This window comes from Anticarsia gemmatalis, chromosome 1 (assembly GCF_050436995.1).
Source record: "Anticarsia gemmatalis isolate Benzon Research Colony breed Stoneville strain chromosome 1, ilAntGemm2 primary, whole genome shotgun sequence".
In the NCBI taxonomy this organism is placed as follows: Eukaryota; Metazoa; Arthropoda; class Insecta; order Lepidoptera; family Erebidae; genus Anticarsia; species Anticarsia gemmatalis.
Genome location: NC_134745.1, coordinates 10,004,825 through 10,023,163, shown reverse-complemented (window position 1 = coordinate 10,023,163; position 18,339 = coordinate 10,004,825). Strand labels below are relative to the sequence as shown.

Here is an 18,339-nt window from a genome sequence, read left to right as displayed (position 1 = left end):
ACATACACAATATTTAAGAATAATAATTTTATTAAAATAACTTTGATTTACGAATGTATATTTAGCTATATAGCAGGAATGTATGGTAGACAGGCAGACTACTGTACCTATTTAATTAAAAAGTGTAGATATTTTATCATTGCGCTATGTACCGAGGTTGGCAAGTGGCAACTCTTGCTTACCCTCTGTCACTATTGTCTAGGGATATTATTTTTAGGCGAATTCGATCCTATCCGATTGTACCTGTATCAGATACTGAATGTGGAAAACGAAAGAAAATAACAATACGAATAACAAATTAATATCAGGTGCCTTAAAGAGAGCTGGAATATATGTTACATAACGAGGCTAAACTATAAAAAAATATTGTTTGTTAGTTCATTCAGTAAAATTATAAGAGGACTAGCTGCAACTTCGCTTGCGTCACATAAAAGAGAATGGGTCAAAATTTTCCCCGTTTTTGTAACATTTTTCACTGGTACTCTGCTCCTATTGGTCGTAGTGTGATGATATATAGCCTATAGCCCTCTTCGATAAATGAGCTATCTATTTTTTCAAATCGGACCCGTAGTTCCTGAGATTAGCGCGTTCAAACAAACAAACTCTTCAGCTTTATAATATTAGTATAGATACACATTCGGCTCAGGAGGAAGCGACAATGCGTCATGTTTGCGCTTGTGCTGCCCACGTTCATCGATTTAAAAGACGTTACATCACGTTAAAATTATTTTAAACATTTATTCATACATACCGTGCATAACTACACAAAACTCACATGGGAGTAGGTAGAGACGAATGAACGACTTAAATGATCTTTCTGTGGGAAATATGTCTCCATGGCATGTCTATCATATAAAAATGAAATCCGATTTGCACTGAAAATCAGATTAGTTATTCAGTAGCTCATCTCTACCTCTGTCACTTCTGACAATGTCATTGTCAGTCTTACAAATCTGAACAGATTTACTCAATAGGTACACTGAGCTGAGTTTTGATTTTCAAATAACGATTTGCGGTTTATACACTGTTTGATAAATGTTTTTATAAATAAAAGATATTTTTTTTATTTTTAATTAAACGTTGTTGCAAGGTTTCCATCTCAAGTAATGGAGTCTCTCGGCCGATTTTGGAGAACTAATGTGTAAGACATTGCTACATGCGCCTGTTATTGTACCATATTACATCATTATCACTCTGCACAGCCCCTAATTATTCATAATACCACATGTACCGGTAAAAAGCTACCATTTGTGTTGCCTTGAATGCATTATTTTAATGTTTTGTGTGTGTTTTTTTAAGTTGATCCTTTCTTCATAATCACATCATTGGCACAGCAAGCCTTTAAAAGAAATAAATAATGAGAGTTCCTAGAGCGCTCAACCCGAGGATTCAAAACCAGATATTGTGAGTTAGTGAAGTTAATATTTGAGTAGTTTACTAACACTTTTTGCTTTGCATGTGTTTTTATATTTATTTTTTACACTTTTTTATGCTAGATATATTAAAATACATTAAATAATTATTAAATGTATTATTGCTGATTATTTAGGTATTTTAAAAAATCACTATATAATGTTCCCTATCACTCACTTCAAAAGATTTTTTGAACATATTTTTAAAATTCAAATAATGTATTAATTTAATTTCACTTAAATTGTTTCATTATTTGAATTACCTATCCTCATCATATTTTATCATCAATTTACCTTTCTATCCTTCTATGCACTCATTCCATAGTCATCTTGTGTATGTCAAAAATATTTGTATGTCTTATCCTTTGTTTTGTTTTTTGAAAGACAACTTGTGCATCATTCAAGCCTATTGTATACCCGATTGCATCTTATTTTTGCAAAAAATGTATTATAAACATTGTATTAAATAATTAATTTGTATAAAAATTAAACAAGTTTTTTATTTTTCTGTATATACGTATATGAAACATGTATTATCTATTGTGATTTTGCATTAAATAATAATATACATAACTAATTACGCCTCTTGTCATCCTAATGTCACTCACATTCTAATCAAATTACAGAAAGAAATTTGGTGTGTATGAGAAAGTTTTACCAGTACAAACCACACCTAGTAGAAAAGTACCTGACCATATAATAAAACCTGACTACCTAACGGACAAAAAGATAATTGTACCGAGTGTACCGGAAATCAAAGATGTCAACCAGATTCGTGGTATGAGAAGAAGTTGTAAACTAGCTGCTAATATTTTACAGCAGTTAAATAAGTTCATACAGGTAATTATGTAATGACAATGTTGAATATTAGTATCTGTTTTACTACATATCCCAGCCATACACACTCCTGGCTACCTGATAGGTCTACTTGTACCTACTGGTAAACCAGACTGTGTGTGGGAATAGACCTGCTTTGTTATTACAACTGCACATATACCATAGCTGCACGTAGACCACAATGTGTATGATTGGTATTAGATGAAAATAACAGTATTTGTTTATGATACATTCTCTAAACACTGCCTTTTAATTTGTTTTTCTGATGATGAAGAAATCCTTACAGATAGGGTAGACTACTCCAATATGCTAAGTAATAGCTAATGTATAAAATAACCAATTAAATACTCAACCAGAGGTGATAAACCTGTGATCTGACAAAAGAATAAAACTGAAACATCTTTTTCTTTTTTCTTTACAGCCAGGTATAACAACAGATGAAATAGATGAATTTGTTCACAACCTATCAATAGAAGCAGGAGCTTATCCATCACCCCTAAACTACAATGGGTTCCCAAAGAGTGTGTGCACATCAGTCAACAATGTTGTTTTACATGGTATACCCGACTTGAGGCTTCTAGAAAATGGAGATATTGTTAATGTTGATATAACGGTAAGAAAAGAGGCAGCAGAAATACGTAAATTATGTGGATTGAGTTTAATGTATAGGTATTTAGTTAGTTAAAATTTCTTAAAGAAAATAGTTCTGACAAAACACGCTATTGGCGCTGTTTAGTATATCATGCAAAATTTTTCGGAAGAATGGTTGGAAAATAAATGTCCTATAGTCTCAGTCTCATAGTACTCATTGTTGCCATGAACTACTATAAGGTACAGGTGTACTACCCAATGCGGTAGATGGTGTAAGGATTTATGTTGTGTTTCAGGTGTTTTTCAAAGGTTTTCATGGTGACTGTTCAAAGACATTTTTAGTGGGTGATGTTGATGACAGAGGTTTAGAACTTGTTGGAGTGACAGAAGAATGTTTAAATATTGTAAGTTATTACAAATATTTATCACTTAACATGACCTAAACTTAAAAACCTTGCATGCTTAACAGTTATTTTGAATGGTTCATGCAAAGGATACAAAGCCAAACACATACTTGGGCAATATGGGGGACTCAAGGACTCGCCTTCTATCTCATTTAGAGAGGAGATCTTTGTATAGTAATGCATTAAATTCTGTAACTCGTCTTCAAAACGTAAGTATAATCTCATAATGATTTTCCAGGGAATCAAATCCTGCGGCCCAGGAGTGCCATTTACTGAAATAGGTTCAAAAATTTACAAGCATGCCAAAAAGTGTGGCTTGACTGTGATACCGTCAGTTCTAGGCCACGGTATCGGTGAATATTTTCATGGGCTACCAGAAATTTATCATACAAGTAAGTATCATATTAAAATATGTCTAACTGGATAGTATAGTAATATCTACCTTAAACCAAACTATACTGATAGAAAGTTATTTAGGATATTGGTTTTTATAATTCAATTTTTTTTATCAGTAACATTCTATATATAGATTTTAATTTTCTAAGACTGATTCAGACTATTTGGGCGATATAAATAATTCAATCGTGGAATATCGGCCGTCAAAAGTAAAGATGAAAGGATCACTCGTTACATGGATGTGGAGTTCAGATCTAAGTCGTAGGTGTGAGTGTTCATGTTATTTATTCGTAGACTTTGAACTCCGGCGCATGTAAGCAGAGTTGTGGTAATATTATTAAATAGAGTACATGACTATCGCCTCCGTTCTAAGTAGGATTGTGACTGTTAAAGACTGTGTGTTCGAATATTCTCAACGAGAGCATAAAATATTTAACGGTAAACGGTTTAGATTAACTATATCCCGCTTTCGGGGAATTCGAGACCTAGACAAGTGCTAGTTTTGTTGTCTCGCTTATATTTATCAAAAAATAGAACATTGCGTATTATTGACCCAAAAAAACGGAAACAGACGCTCATGTTAATTTTACAGTAGGTAGTTTATTTAAGTTAAGAAACTACTTATAACCATACTATTTTATTACCAGTTAACACATATCCTGGAGTAATGAAACCTGGGATGACGTTCACGATAGAACCAGCTATAACCCACGGGAGCGAGGACACAGTGCTACTTGAAGATAACTGGACGTTACTTACCGAAGATGGGTCAAGATCCGCTCAGATCGAACACACCATACTTATAACAGAAAATGGCGCGGAAATCCTTACCAAATAGAATGTGATATATTTTATTGTAACTATTGTATCAAGTTGTAGACACTGTTGTATTTTGATTTTGAGTTTGTTTATTTTTTTATGCTACTCTACACATATGAAATATGTTGAGTGATAGATTGTTTTGGTTCATTCGAAATATGTGTTGAATGAAAGATGAAATGATGTTGGTTGCTATACTCAGGCCGTTACAAACGTGCGAACTACGTCATAATCAAAAGAATCATAGGAACCTGACTATCTGTAAGTGCGTAAATTAGGTACATGATTTCGTTCGCACGTTTGACGTTGGCCCGAGTGTAGCAGTTGTCTATGAAACGCAGACGCGAGTTATTTGAATTTGCTGTTTATTTTGTTGTGGAGTAGCAGTATATATATGATTTGTAATGGTTGTTTTATATTACTATAATTCTTCGCAATTTAGCGAATTTATTTGACGAGGCTTTGATGTTTTATGAACCATTTTCTTTTATTGTTATTTGCCATGACCTGTTCTATTAAATAGTACAGGGCATAGCCAGTTTGTTTTACTGCAGCTATTTTATTGAATTATATTGTAGTTTTTGTGATAGTACATTTAGTTGAACTTTTGTTTTGGAATGCATAGTATTTGTTTTATATATTTTATTTTATTGTTAACTAGCGGCCCGGCCAGACTTCGTTCTGGTATATAGTACAATTTTATTCCTATTGGAATTTTGAACAAACACATTAAAAAGAATTATCCAATGTGTATTGTAACATAAATAACTGTGTATATTATGTTACAATAATTCATTTTTATTTAAATGTTTAAAAATGTGACCTACCTCAATGTGTCAAATAAATAAAATACCAAATAGCGTGTAGTGTTCCTTTTATTTTGCTTTGATAAATCTTAAATTAAAAACATGTAACTTGGTACATTAAAAGCACAAGCACAATTATTTATCACTCATAGTTGTCAGTCAATAGATAAAACTTTAAAGGCGTAGGAGGAAGGTATCGATTGAATCTGTGACATGTGGGATAATTAAATATGAATACAAATTAGAGCACTTCTATGTAACGCAAGAACCATGCAACACAATCACAAAACTCACTGAAGAATGATACTTGATTACCAATACTTTCTTTACCAGGTCTCGGTGTTTTTTTCCTTTAGATTGCGATGACAAATGCAGTACAAATAAATGCTCCAATCTGTATTCACCATGAAAGGACAAAGGCGTAACCAATGGGACTTAAAACACACTCCCAGTATGTAAATATTCGCTCTACGCTCCGGGCTCCACCGCATTCAGTCGAAAGAGTTTTGGTCCCATAATATATCCAGCTACGCCTCGACGTCTAATGCTAATGTGACAAGTGAATAACAGGAAGAAAAGACACGACCTGATTTACTATCATCAAGAATAACTCTTAAAAGATGTTAGTCTTATTTCATTGATCATAATATCATCAACACTGTTTTCAGTTATTACTTGAGTTTTGTAAACCAGGCCTTTAATGTAATGACTAGATTTTAAATCCACTATAATATTGAAAGGTTTTCGTATAACAATACACTAAATAGAGAAGCATTCACAAATAAAATGTGAGGGACTCGAAGAATTTAGTAAAACATCTTGTTAAAAAATACTTAACACTGACTAGTAGATTGTAAAGTTAAGAACACAGATCATGAACCCTGCAGAAAGTTGTAGTAGGTAATATAAATTAATAAATGCAGCTTTATTATTTACCAACAACAAAATTAATTACCAACTTATATTGTTAATTCCTCATCTGTGCTTTATAGCTACCTTAACCTTATTTAATAAGTATAATATATGTATTACAAGTAGATTATTCATTTGTTACTCACGATAGAGAAAATTTAAAAGTACAGTGTAAATATATTAGGTAAAAATAAATATTTGAAAACTTTAGAACAATAGTTAAGATTTGTTAAAATCGCATAATTAACTAATAGATAGACGTAACGACATAAACTCACGGCTAGTGAGCGATACAATGGCTTAACCCTTATCGTAAGCGAATATTCTTAAATATATTTTTGGTATTTTTCTCATTTATTTGCTAAGGGTGCTAGGGAAGAATAAAAAGAGTGTATAAAAGTTGTTACAAAATTATTAAATAGTTTAACAACATACAAAAGCTACTTGCGACCATATACACTACTATAAAGTTACTTAAACTTTAATTTATCACTCAAGGTAACACACAATCCGTAAACAAGGATTACCTCAGTCAAAATGAGAATAAATACGATCTACATATCAATATAATACGATAATATACTCTTTCACAATAACGACAAATAGAAAGAAATATGCAGGACCTCCAAAACACTATTCACTCTATACTCAATATAAAATTTGAAAACTTTAAGCACTAGCCCTTGATTAAATTACCTATGCTTATATTATACTATCTATATGTATTAGAATTCAGCTAATTTTAAAGGGAAGAAGTGCCCTGAATTATTATATAACTTGCCATATTGAGTAGGTATATTCAAAATCATTAGAGAAAATGTTTATCAATATTGCTATGTAGGCATCTGAATTATTCAGTAATATATAATTAAATATATTTATATCAATATTTTAATGTAACTACTATAATGTATAATATTTATTAAAACTGTTCAGATCACCAACATAACAACATTTCTAAGCCTATTGTTACCATTTGACACTATTTAGGTAATTTTAGTGCATTATAATTTCTTTGTGTTGATTGAAAAATTGTCTTATTGTGCTTCAATTTGTTAGGGATCATTAATATAATATTTTTAACTAATACATAATTGTAACAGAACAATAACAAGAGGACTAATTAATAGCTGCAAATTCCTTTGGCTAAATCAAACAGCTGCAAGCTCAAACATTTTTCAGTTATTTGTAGGATGAATTAAACTACAATGGAGTTTCTTTCTCGAAAGACAAGCCTAATATTGTTTGAGCAAATGGCCAATATTGTCCTTAATCTACCTCACATACTATATTATTAGTATGGCACCATGATTCTAGATCATTCCATGAAATTGGGACAATTGACAGAAGACCAACATAAACAATAACAGAACAAAAGATTATTAAAACATAATCAACATAAAACACAAACCAATAGGATTATGAACTTAAATCTAAAACAACATTTGACTATCTAAACATACCAACATTGTACTACTTGTTAATCTTGTAGAACCGCTGCACAAAGTCTGTTAGGTTGAACACCTGACCAGGCCCCACACCAAAGTCCATATTGATGTATTCATCCAGATTATGAGTGGAATCTGAAAATTATAAAACAACACATTTTTTTTGACATCTCAATCATGGTCATCTGATTCCAAATTAAACATATTTAACTTCTAAATACATACTTATTTATTTATATAGATAAAGTTACAATTTGTCCCAGATGGGATTTTAACCTCATGTGGTGCTATGGTTATTCTGGTGAGGCGACCATGTTAACCACTAGGCCTAACGCACAGTTGTACAATACAATATAATATTATACATAGCTTTATAGATAAAATAGCAATATATTGTTATGTTTGCTTATTCTTTTATTTTCTATATAGAGAAAAATGAAAACAGTACAATTCCAATATATGAGAATACAACATAACCATTCTCTTTGTCCTTGAATATGTGATAAATCCAGTCTTTATTAGATATCTGAGCCAAATTTCTTGGGATGTATTTTGTCAAGGACATCTTGCAAATAAAATTATATCACATACATACAAATAAAATGTAATAGCAATGGAATAAAAACAAAATAGAACAAAGAACACAGCTTGTAGAATAGTACAAAATAGTAAACCTAAACAAAATAGCAGTATCATGATAAAAGTGATTAAATCAAATGAATCCATTTCTGTATTCATGGTTTATACAAAGCATTGGCTTTATACATTTATATTGATGTTTTGCTAGTCCAAAACACAAAGCAACCTACTGACCTACATTCAATACAAGCAGTAGTCACACTATGTATAAAGGAAATATTCAGACTATTCAATTTGTGAAAGCATTTGAAGCATGAATATTTTTATCAGTATACATGCTTGATCTTAGTAAAGCAAGATTTTCAAGTATATTGGCTAAATGCCAAATATCAGAGCCAACTTATCTAAGGGGAAAGTACCATATACTTAGTCCTAATAAGCTTATTTACTAAGATAATAAATGTTAGTATGTATGCAGGTATATTGTAACAAAGGAATTTCAGCAATATTAGGTTTTTCTACATGCAGTATTTTAGCAGGAGGTAACTCACTTGGTGTGGATATTGCTGGGTATGGAGGTGGTGGTTTGATCCATGAGCCATCTGGCCTCTTCATGTGACGGCGGTCTGATGCAAACTGCTGTAAGAACTGCTTAGCAGGTACAACACGGAAGAATCTAGAAATATATCATGGATAAAATACATGTTTGTTACAATACTTAGTTATTATCAGGACTATTTGTTACCTGTGAAAGTCTGACTTCAATACTTGGTCAGTGCGAAAGGTCTCAGTGACATATTTATGGAAAAATGTTGGGAATGGTAATTCAGAGTCCAGGTCATACACAAGACAAGTTTTGCAGTCCCAAGAATAAAGAAATATCACATGATAATCCTGAAAGAAAATAATAATTATTTTATTGAACATAGTTTTTAAAAGGTATGAATTGATATTTCCCAATAAATTGTTAAAATACAAGCATAAGGGTTGGAGTGTAGCAAAGAAACACGATTAATGAATTTTTCAAAAATCGTGAAAAATTTTTTAAGTCCTAATCGCCTTGTAATCGCCTTGCACACCCTTTGCTACACTCCAACCAACTTAAGCGAAATACATATAAATGTTTTATTTATTTAGATTTATGATTACAAGCCTCTCAAAATAAATAAACAAAACTTGAAACACTGGTCATTAAAGTTGACATAAAAATGATTATAAAAATATTATTACGTGCTTAAAGAATGAGAGGTCCTTCATTCTCATGCAATTAACAACTAAAGGTACTTATTATTATAGCGTGACATATTTTTTTTACACACCCATATGACGAGACGGTCCTCTTCACGCCCAGCCCTTTGTTTCCACAGAGGCACCGTACGACAAGGGTTTGAAATAAAAACTGCGAAGCACCTATCCAATTCCTCTGGAATTCTTAACGATACATCTTGACATAGTTTCCAAACGTTTTCCTCGCTGAAGCAAAGAACAAAACAAAGGCACATAGTATTATTGAATATTTTTTTTGGAAGTTACGATATCTTTCATTATGAAAATAACTTACCAATAACAAGACACATGTGAGCACTCATCGCGTTTCGGAAATAGAGGTTTAAGTGATTTATCACTCCTTTTATTATTTTCATTGCTACTCACATGAACTTGTGCATTGACCGACATTTTGACAGTTAACTCTGCCTTTTTTTGGCCATTCGGCTGTATGTCCTAGGGTTGCCAAGAGTTGACTACCAAGAAAAAAACAAACAATAAAAGCCTTTGTTGCAAGGGCTATTTCTTCAATCGCGCAAATTCTCCCTGCTTAGTTTTTTTTTCATAATAGCTAGCGGGTACGTACCTTAAACCTTAGCCGTCGAAAATTACATCAAATAGAAACCTAAGTGGTTTTAAGTTTTATTCGTATACGTGTACGACAAATATACAAATATTTCGTCCATATGCTAAACACAGTTAAATACGACAGTAACAACCCAAGTCATATTATGATAAAAAGCTCTAAATAAACTTGAAATTCAGTGAAAGCTTTATATTTAAAATCTAAATTATATTAACACACACAGTATGTCCAACTGCACTATTTACTTAATCGACTAAAATTACTTGAGTCCTAGGTTTTAATCTTACTCTATGGACAAAAATGCCATTCATTCTTTATTCTCATTCGTTCGTTTTGTTTAGCATCCTGCATCGCTGACTGACATTTTGTTTGTGGTTGTGGACAGCTGGCTGAGACTTTTTGTTATAAGCCAGCGTTATCTTTTAGTTGTTTTCAAAGTTTCTTTCGTATTGGTAAGAAGAGAGGGCGGTGCGTTGTCCTAGGTTTCGGCCGGACTAGCGTATCGTCCGGTCTTCCATAACGGAGATCCTAGTGTTAATTAGGTAATTGCGACTTCCACACGTCCTCCTTTGCTGGCATAGTGTTAATAATTATACGACATGACCCGTAAGTACTATTTGCATATTACGATTTCACACACATTATGAAAATGTTGTTTATCGCATCATGTTTGCTGTAAATAGAGCTCAATTTCATCCTGGAAGGATCAAATTCCATAGAACGTTCTAGACTGCAGCGTGTGCTTACCGTGACACGAGACAGATTTGAGTGACGCTTTTATTTACTGTAAAAATTGATTCTATGTGGTTCGTCGAAGCATAAAGTTGTTTTGATGACTAATAGCTTGCATTATTAAATATTATGACAAAGATTGTATCCGCTTTATAAGACCATTGTGCTAATGTTTTGATGACTAGCCCGCGTTATTTTTACACCAGAAAGCGTGGTATTATTGTAAATGATCGTGTGTTCATGTTGTAATGTATATTCTCAGGCATGCAAGTCTTATGTTTCTTGTCAAGGATTGAGGTCAATAAACTCGTCAGTAACACCCCCATTGGTGTGACACAGTTTATAAAACTATGTTATTTATAAAATGTAGTCAAAAATATACATTTTTATTACAGGTGGTAACCAGAGAGATTTGGCTCGGGCCAAGAACCAAAAAAAACAGCAAGAAATGCAAAAGAAAAAAAATGCTAGTGAGAAGACGGGTATGTCCTTACAGGAAAGGAAACATAGGTATAATAGTCTTAATCTTAGTTAATAAATTATTTTATATTGAAAATCATAGTAAGGGGGTACTAAGTAAAAATTAAAATAGTTTCTCAGGTTAAAATTTTACATAAATACCCACCATAATAGCCTTCGTCTAACAGTGTAATTAAGAGGTACTGTTAATGTCTATGCTCATTAGCTAGTTAGTGACATGAAAATTCTAGTAATAAGTAACCTACTATGCATGTTTACATTTCAATTAAGTATAAAATATCTATAACTTCACTTCTTTGAGACTGATAACATTGTTTTTCTATTTCAGAGATGCTGAACTAATGAGAGAAAAGCAACGAAAAAAGGAAGAACAAGTAGCAGCAAATATGAATAACCATAAACAGACAGCAAATTAAGCTAACAGAAATGAATTTGACTGCTCCATATTATGTATAGAGTCACGAACATTTTGAGCTTGTCCGAGGAGAGCCGAAATTGTTGAAGTGATATAAGCAATCCTATAAATTAGATTTAACATTAAATCTTTGTTTAAACAAGAGCCTAATTTAATTGAAAACCCAATACAAAGTTGTTATCTTGTTAAACTGTACTTGGGATCCTTAGATTCTGGGGAAGTATGATCTGATAGTTGCAATGAAGTATCTGTTACAGATCCAATAAGCAAACTGATTGGTCACAAGATTACCTGCATTTATGCAAATCTTAATGTTAATTTTGACTGAATAGGTTTGTATGTATACTCAACTACCCATTTTTGTACAATAAAATTTTAAAAGTACAAACTGTGTTACATTATTACTAATACCTATGTTCTAACATTTAGCTTACAGATGGGTATATGCTTAAAAATTGAGTGGCTCTTAAAAATTATCATGTACTACGTAACTATGAATCAAATTCATTGGCGTGCGTGTGCAATCGCCTGAGGCGCGAGAGAGATGACCCGCAATATCTGGGTCACGTTAGCAAAACATTACATCAATGAGCATAAATCACAGCCTCCGTTTTAAAACTGGTTATTGCCGAATTTTCTAAGTTATAATAGCTGTTTAATAGATGATCTATAAAGGTAGGAATGCAGGGTTACATTTTTTTCGCTGCTACTTGTAAACGGTACATTATAATATATTGTGTATTCTTGACTCTGGATGCCAATACCTACACGAAGACGGGAAACGATGCCAAAATCAGTTCATTTTCTATGGTGTTCAGACTCCCTCTTGTAATGAAAATTAGAAATCTAATTATTCTACGACAAAACTCCCATTCATATTTTGAGGCAAGTATAATAGGAGTAGGCACAACAAAATATAAAAAAAATAAAACAAAAAATATATAAAAACGTGTTTATTTTGGGTTTAATATGAGGACATTTCTAAAACTACAAATAGAATCATTCTTATAACTGGAGTAAAAATTATGTTTAACATTTTGGCATGAACCATGAAGTTATGATAACATTTTAAAGCCATCAACATTACGTATTGAAAAGCCAAATGCATGTTTGAACTGAGTGGCCCAGTAAACAAATGCAGAACAATTTTTATCGAAAATACAGATAAGTATGTAATAAAGTAGCTAAATAAAATTAATTATGTAATTATGTAGTTATATGATCATAATAATGCCTAGTGGCGTGAGATGCCTGTTAGAAAATTAAAAATAAGTCTGTATTATCATGTGTAGCTGTTCACTGGGCCAATCATAAAATTATTGTCAATGTTCACGATCAATTACATATTCAAGAACATTTTTTACTTGTAAATGAAATCCAAAAAGTGAGCATAAATCTAATACTGCGGTTACTTTCGAGTTAACATTCTGAGAGATGTTTTTTCTTACCAATTTCTGACCTCAATATGTTAATATTATTGGACTATTACTGGGTTTAAAACCCAAAGTACATTTTTAGGTAACTATGGTTAAATATCTTGTATTATAGTGACTTAGGGTATAAATAATAATATTAGAAAACAAAAAATCGACACTAAAGAAGAGACAGTTGGTATCTAAAGGACATGAGATAGATTAAAAAATAGCAAATGTATACTTCAGCCGATATTTAAAAAAATAAGGCACAAAGTGACACTTGCCTACTTTTTGTTTCAACACTATGAATTGTCTAAACTTAAGACTATTTTTCCAAGCTGTATTATTAATTATTTATAGTTATTTGCTGTGAAAGTGTGCATTATAACAACTTAATATAATACTACGACAAAACTCATTTAAATATTGAGATACTGAGCGTGGTTTTAAAACATAATATCTACCTATTCAATAGGTATTGAGTTTCAAGTAATGTTCATGTTCATCTGCATTTGGGGAATGCGATGAACAGGCGTCATGTTCTACCTACGACTTTTACTTATAACACTATGTGCTGGAATAATTGATCACTTAAATTAAACATTGTTTAAAACCATACATGTAACTTTAAGAATACTTTTACAAATGACTGCTTAAAATTGAAAAGAATAATGGAATTACTTCCGTTCTTCCGTTTTACGGCTCTGTGAAGGAATAATGCGAGATAATCTTCTGTTGCCAGTACGTAAAATGACCCGAGACTGAGAATACCTTTATTTTGAAAATCGTAGGTATGTACCTTTTCAAGTAGTCCTCTTGAAAAAGTATTCTTATTAGAAATAAACTATAAAAAAGTTGCACAAAAAAAAACATTTTAGTTTACTGAACCCATATTGCTTTAAAATTGCTATTATGGCGACAGCCCGCTGTGATGCCAGTAACTAACTTTATAAAATAATATCAGGAGAAGAAAATAGTTGAGAATACGGGCAAACATTCGTCGTAAGTTTAAAATATCTCCCGCAATAAAAATTATGAATCTTGTGCACACATATTTTTAACATCATATTGCGTTAGGATTAAAATTGTATTAATGAGCTATCGGAATGTTCGCAATTTTAAACCAAAGATCACCATACGAAATGTAATTTCAATTCAAACGCAATAATTATAACTTGTCACCTGAAGTACTGAACTCAGAAATATATGCTTTGATAGAGAGAACACCATCTATAATAGGACTTTGTTTTTGTGTACTTTTTGTTGCATACTTAAATTAAAACATGACACACCACAAATTGCACTAGTAACTCAAAATCACCACTCAAAACGAACATTATATAATAAACACTTAGATAAGTACTGTATTATGCCTCTGTTCTGTGCACTTTAATACTAACTAGCTAGGCTAGATTACAATGCTTATAAACCACAAAAATGGACATTCGAGACTTCATACCGACTTCATTATATCTTTTTATTGCACAATATTAAGCATAGATTAAATATTTCCTTACAGAAGTATATTGCAGCATTTATTCTTATTGCACTACATTAAAGGTGAAAGTGGAACATTAATAAACCAATTTTTGTGGTTTTTGAAAAGCATCATTAACTCTTAAATGTAAATTTGTTAAGAATGGAAGAGAAATTTGCTATTACATTGTTTATTGTTCAGCGTGGCCATTTAGAAGGCATTTCTTTTCAAACTCCTCTCTTTGTCTGTACAATTCTGTTACTAGATCTTTAATAAATGGGTGGTCGAATTTACCCTCGGTAGCTGTGAAAAATTCTTGGAGTTTCTTTGGTGCTTTTTCACGTTTTTCATATTCAAATGCTTGGAGTATCATGTCGTAGCGATCCAAGTCTTTGGCGAACTTAGCTTCGGGTGATGTTTGGAATTCGTACTCCTGGAATGGGAAAGAATAAATTACGTATTTAATCATCTCTTGCCAATCATCCATTTTTTTGTGGATTACATGAAAATAACCATCGTGCTAACCCTCTAACCGTAACTCAAAGCCTTTGATTGAAATACTTGCGGGAGCGTATTGTACGAAAAGCGCAATGCGGAACCGTAAGTGAAACTGTAAAAATGCTTATGCTAATATGCAGATGCATCTGTCATCAATAGCTTCACAACCTAAACATTATTGTACAAGTTAAATACACAACTGAAAGTGTTGCAGCTAAAGTTTTATAATAGGTAATATGCTATGGTATAATAGGTAGCTTGAAAATTAAATGATTTGTTTTCCTCAATAGCACATAGTTATCAACGTCTATAGCTTTTGTCATTAGTGATATCATTAAAATGCAACAATGCATTTTCTGATAGCTTTGTGCATCTGCTGATTGTGTTAATCTAATCTTATCAACAAAGTTCTTTGTTGCATAGATTATTTATCTAAACCCAATGACCCAAACAATCCATCTATCATCTTAAGAATTTATTTTCCTGTTAGAACACTATGTTCTCAGATAGTACCTATGGGTAAAAAAATATTCACTTGCAGTTACATAATTATTATTCTGAAAAGCTTTTTGAGTGATATATATATACGGTATATGTTATTTAGTTAACAATATGGGTAAATAAATATATATCTAAATACGAAATGAATAACGCTTCCTCGTTATTCATCTTAAAATAAAATATTTATCTTGCAAAAACTGCATTTGTGGTTTGGGCTACTGCTATATTAAATATTATAAAATATATTGTATTAAATATTATCTAGCACTTTGTTCGACCCGAAACCTAATGATCAACAGCATACTCAGCAGTATTTAAATCATTTTGTAGTAGGTATTAATAATTTTGTAGAGTATCTGGCAAATGGCAATAGGTTCGTCCTTTTAACATGGGCCTTACTTAGTAAATAGTGAAACATGTGTATTTCAAAGACCTTTCATTTGAACAATATTGTTATAAATAATATTTAGATACAAACTTACTTTGTACAGTTCATACATTCTGTCACCAGCTATTCCAGTGAGCTCAGCTATTTTCTTCATGGCCTCATCTTCTCGCCTGTGCTTCTCTTCAGGGGTGATTCCACAGTGAGGAGTGATGTCCCCAACTATAGACTCCGCCAAATCATGAACAAGAGCTGAAAATGAATTAATTTAGCCCATTAATATCCCTTCAAGGATTCTTCAGGTAATGAGGGAGGGGTTAGGCCCTGAGTGCACCACACTGGTCAACAGCAGGTTGGAGACTTTGCATACCTTATAAATCTGCTCAAAAGAACTCTTAGACATGCAAAGTGGTATCACAATGTTTGCCTTCACTGTTAAAGCAAGTGATAATTATTTCTAATAAACACATAGCTTTGAAAAGTAATTGGTGTGTGTTCACTATGTGAATGAAACTGAAACTAATGGAAACAGCCATGATTTTTTGTATATACCTAAGTGCTATACTAATTTATTTAGGCATGCAAGGCTGTAAACAATGGATGCAAAGTACAAATATTTTATTGGGAACAAAATTCATGATATAATTTCACTAGCTAGTTAATACTAGTTATGCTTCAGAACCTCTGTATACACAAGGCTTAATTATAAAGCTGTTAAAAATCCGAGGTTTTGTAACAAACAGTGAAAGTATAACATAATTGCTCAGTTATTGAATCAAAGATCAAATAAAATGTAAAAGTAAGTACCTACCTTCAAGTCCATTAAAATACCAAACTTTACTTTAGGCAGTTCATAATATACCTAATTGGATGACATTTTATGATATACCTATTGTATTGTTAATAATTTAAATTACTAAAAGACTGGACAGGATACGGAAATTGATTAGAATGTCTGTTGGTGCAATACCTATATTGATTGATGTATTACTCAACACATATATGTAGGTATTTATTTATATTATATGCATTAATATGCAACTCAAAATAGTAGGATCAAACTTTTTTTTTTACAAAGGCCTGACAAGAAGTAATAATTCTAGTGCATTTATTTGATTTATCCCTGGTTTCTTAAGTACTTTTAGTGATAGTTTATCTATACAATAGTGTTTAAACTCATAATTAAGAAAACAGTATTGAACAGATAAGCTACTCCTAAATGAACTCAGAAACCCGGGGTGAGATCTGTTTCATAATAGGTACTTATGAATTAGTGTATAAACCTTTAGCAATGGGGACAATGACAGTGTCTAGATGAAATTTCAATTTATATATCTATCACAGAATAGAAAGCTTTACCAACTTTAAGATATTTTTACCTAGGAGAAAAAGAAATGATCAACATACTGCACATAAATGAAATTTGTATAAATAAATGATTGTAATCATAAAAGTTATAAGTAGGGAAAAGTTTACCTATTTGAAGACATCTAAATCTGTCCAGTTTAGTAGGATTGTTTTCTTCGGTAAGCAAGAAGGTCATAAGACCCATACGGTACATGTGGCCAGCAATAGATTCACAGTCATCAATATTGCAGATTACCCAGCCAGTTCTCTTCTCATGCTGAAAAAAGAAAAATATATATATTACATATATAATTATTTTGGCAATAAAATGTAGGCACCATAATAATATTATTATGTAGCATTGCCAACTCACAGGCAATAGATTATTCAATGTTCTTATTATTCAACATTTCAACTCATTAGCCTCAAAGCCATACGAATAAGACACATAAGTTTAGCATTCAAATTCTATCAATAAAATTTTATAAATTATTTCTAACCCTAAATATTTTGTGACAACATGAGGGGAACACGATACAAGGGGTCATACGTTAAGGTACTTATTGATTAAATCGGTCACGGTCAGATGGATATCGATACAGGATATAGGAAACATTCATGGACATTATTCCGATTCCCTGGGAATTATTATTGATTTTTTAATTTGGACACATAAGGATTGTGCAATTTAAATGGGTTAACTATTTATTTTAAAAATGCTTACCTTCAAACGACCTACTAACTCGAGGAATTCTAAGATTTTTGAATTTTCGATAGCTAAAGCCATTGTGCGTTTTGTAAACTTGGTTGTGGAAAATATTCCGTTATTGAATACTTAGCAAATATTTCTTTTTTGGTAAATTTAATTGCGTTAGTAATACTTTATGCCTAACAATATTTACGCAGCCAGGAAGTCGCAGTGAAGGACGACGATTGACGAATTTCTGAATTTTATCGAAAAACTTGGCACAGGCACACAACTTCACGTATATATTAATGACAGCTATATGAAATGACATGTAAGTGACAGGAA

At 31.9% G+C, this 18,339-nt stretch overlaps 4 protein-coding genes across 5 annotated transcripts; 2 read left to right on the top strand and 2 right to left on the bottom strand.

The window, feature by feature from the left end:
* The first annotated feature begins 937 nt into the window (after positions 1-937).
* Positions 938-5,319, top strand: LOC142975418 (methionine aminopeptidase 1D, mitochondrial). 2 transcript variants are annotated; one of them, XM_076118239.1, is made up of 7 exons: positions 939-1,141; positions 1,300-1,404; positions 2,039-2,252; positions 2,671-2,862; positions 3,137-3,244; positions 3,483-3,636; positions 4,288-5,319. In XM_076118239.1, exons 2-7 carry the CDS (start codon positions 1,358-1,360, stop codon positions 4,476-4,478), a joined length of 906 nt encoding a protein of 301 aa, XP_075974354.1. In that variant the 5' UTR covers positions 939-1,141; positions 1,300-1,357; the 3' UTR covers positions 4,479-5,319. The 2 variants fall into 2 exon arrangements, with proteins under 2 accessions (XP_075974362.1, XP_075974354.1); XM_076118247.1 differs by lacking the exon at positions 1,300-1,404 and having other exon boundaries at positions 938-1,141.
* tun (N-terminal glutamine amidase tungus) lies at positions 5,317-9,924 on the bottom strand. The gene is made up of 5 exons (XM_076118260.1): positions 9,766-9,924; positions 9,524-9,677; positions 8,950-9,098; positions 8,756-8,880; positions 5,317-7,760 (listed from the first exon to the last, which is right to left on the bottom strand). The coding sequence occupies exons 1-5, from the start codon at positions 9,879-9,881 to the stop codon at positions 7,651-7,653; spliced, it is 654 nt and encodes a 217-aa protein (XP_075974375.1). The 5' UTR covers positions 9,882-9,924; the 3' UTR covers positions 5,317-7,650.
* Positions 9,925-10,395: 471 nt separating this feature from the next.
* Positions 10,396-12,071, top strand: LOC142975409 (putative SERF-like protein). Its single transcript, XM_076118227.1, has 3 exons — positions 10,396-10,662; positions 11,184-11,298; positions 11,597-12,071. Exons 1-3 carry the CDS (start codon positions 10,656-10,658, stop codon positions 11,682-11,684), a joined length of 210 nt encoding a protein of 69 aa, XP_075974342.1. The 5' UTR covers positions 10,396-10,655; the 3' UTR covers positions 11,685-12,071.
* A 550-nt stretch (positions 12,072-12,621) lies between these two features.
* Positions 12,622-18,317, bottom strand: LOC142975399 (5'-deoxynucleotidase HDDC2). Its single transcript, XM_076118215.1, has 4 exons — positions 18,031-18,317; positions 17,436-17,583; positions 16,057-16,211; positions 12,622-15,008 (listed from the first exon to the last, which is right to left on the bottom strand). The coding sequence occupies exons 1-4, from the start codon at positions 18,091-18,093 to the stop codon at positions 14,766-14,768; spliced, it is 609 nt and encodes a 202-aa protein (XP_075974330.1). The 5' UTR covers positions 18,094-18,317; the 3' UTR covers positions 12,622-14,765.
* Positions 18,318-18,339: the final 22 nt, after the last annotated feature.

What these genes read in the sequence shown, in the direction of transcription:
- LOC142975418 (XM_076118239.1), top strand. Translation starts at nt 1,358, where the DNA reads ATGAGAGTTCCTAGAGCGCTCAACCCGAGGATTCAAAACCAGATATT. An exon ending in AGTTAAATAAGTTCATACAG is followed by an intron (nt 2,253 to 2,670) that starts GTAATTATGTAA and finishes TTTTCTTTACAG; the next exon opens with CCAGGTATAACAACAGATGA. An exon ending in CAGAAGAATGTTTAAATATT is followed by an intron (nt 3,245 to 3,482) that starts GTAAGTTATTAC and finishes ATGATTTTCCAG; the next exon opens with GGAATCAAATCCTGCGGCCC.
- LOC142975409 (XM_076118227.1), top strand. An exon ending in TTACAGGAAAGGAAACATAG is followed by an intron (nt 11,299 to 11,596) that starts GTATAATAGTCT and finishes TTTCTATTTCAG; the next exon opens with AGATGCTGAACTAATGAGAG.
- tun (XM_076118260.1), bottom strand. Translation starts at nt 9,881, where the DNA reads ATGTCGGTCAATGCACAAGTTCATGTGAGTAGCAATGAAAATAATAAA. An exon ending in TCACATGTGTCTTGTTATTG is followed by an intron (nt 9,678 to 9,765) that starts GTAAGTTATTTT and finishes TCTTTGCTTCAG; the next exon opens with CGAGGAAAACGTTTGGAAAC. An exon ending in TTGAAGTCAGACTTTCACAG is followed by an intron (nt 8,881 to 8,949) that starts GTAACAAATAGT and finishes ATATATTTCTAG; the next exon opens with ATTCTTCCGTGTTGTACCTG.
- LOC142975399 (XM_076118215.1), bottom strand. Translation starts at nt 18,093, where the DNA reads ATGGCTTTAGCTATCGAAAATTCAAAAATCTTAGAATTCCTCGAGTTA. An exon ending in ATTTAGATGTCTTCAAATAG is followed by an intron (nt 16,212 to 17,435) that starts GTAAACTTTTCC and finishes ATTCATTTTCAG; the next exon opens with CTCTTGTTCATGATTTGGCG. An exon ending in GAATGTATGAACTGTACAAA is followed by an intron (nt 15,009 to 16,056) that starts GTAAGTTTGTAT and finishes TTCCCATTCCAG; the next exon opens with GAGTACGAATTCCAAACATC.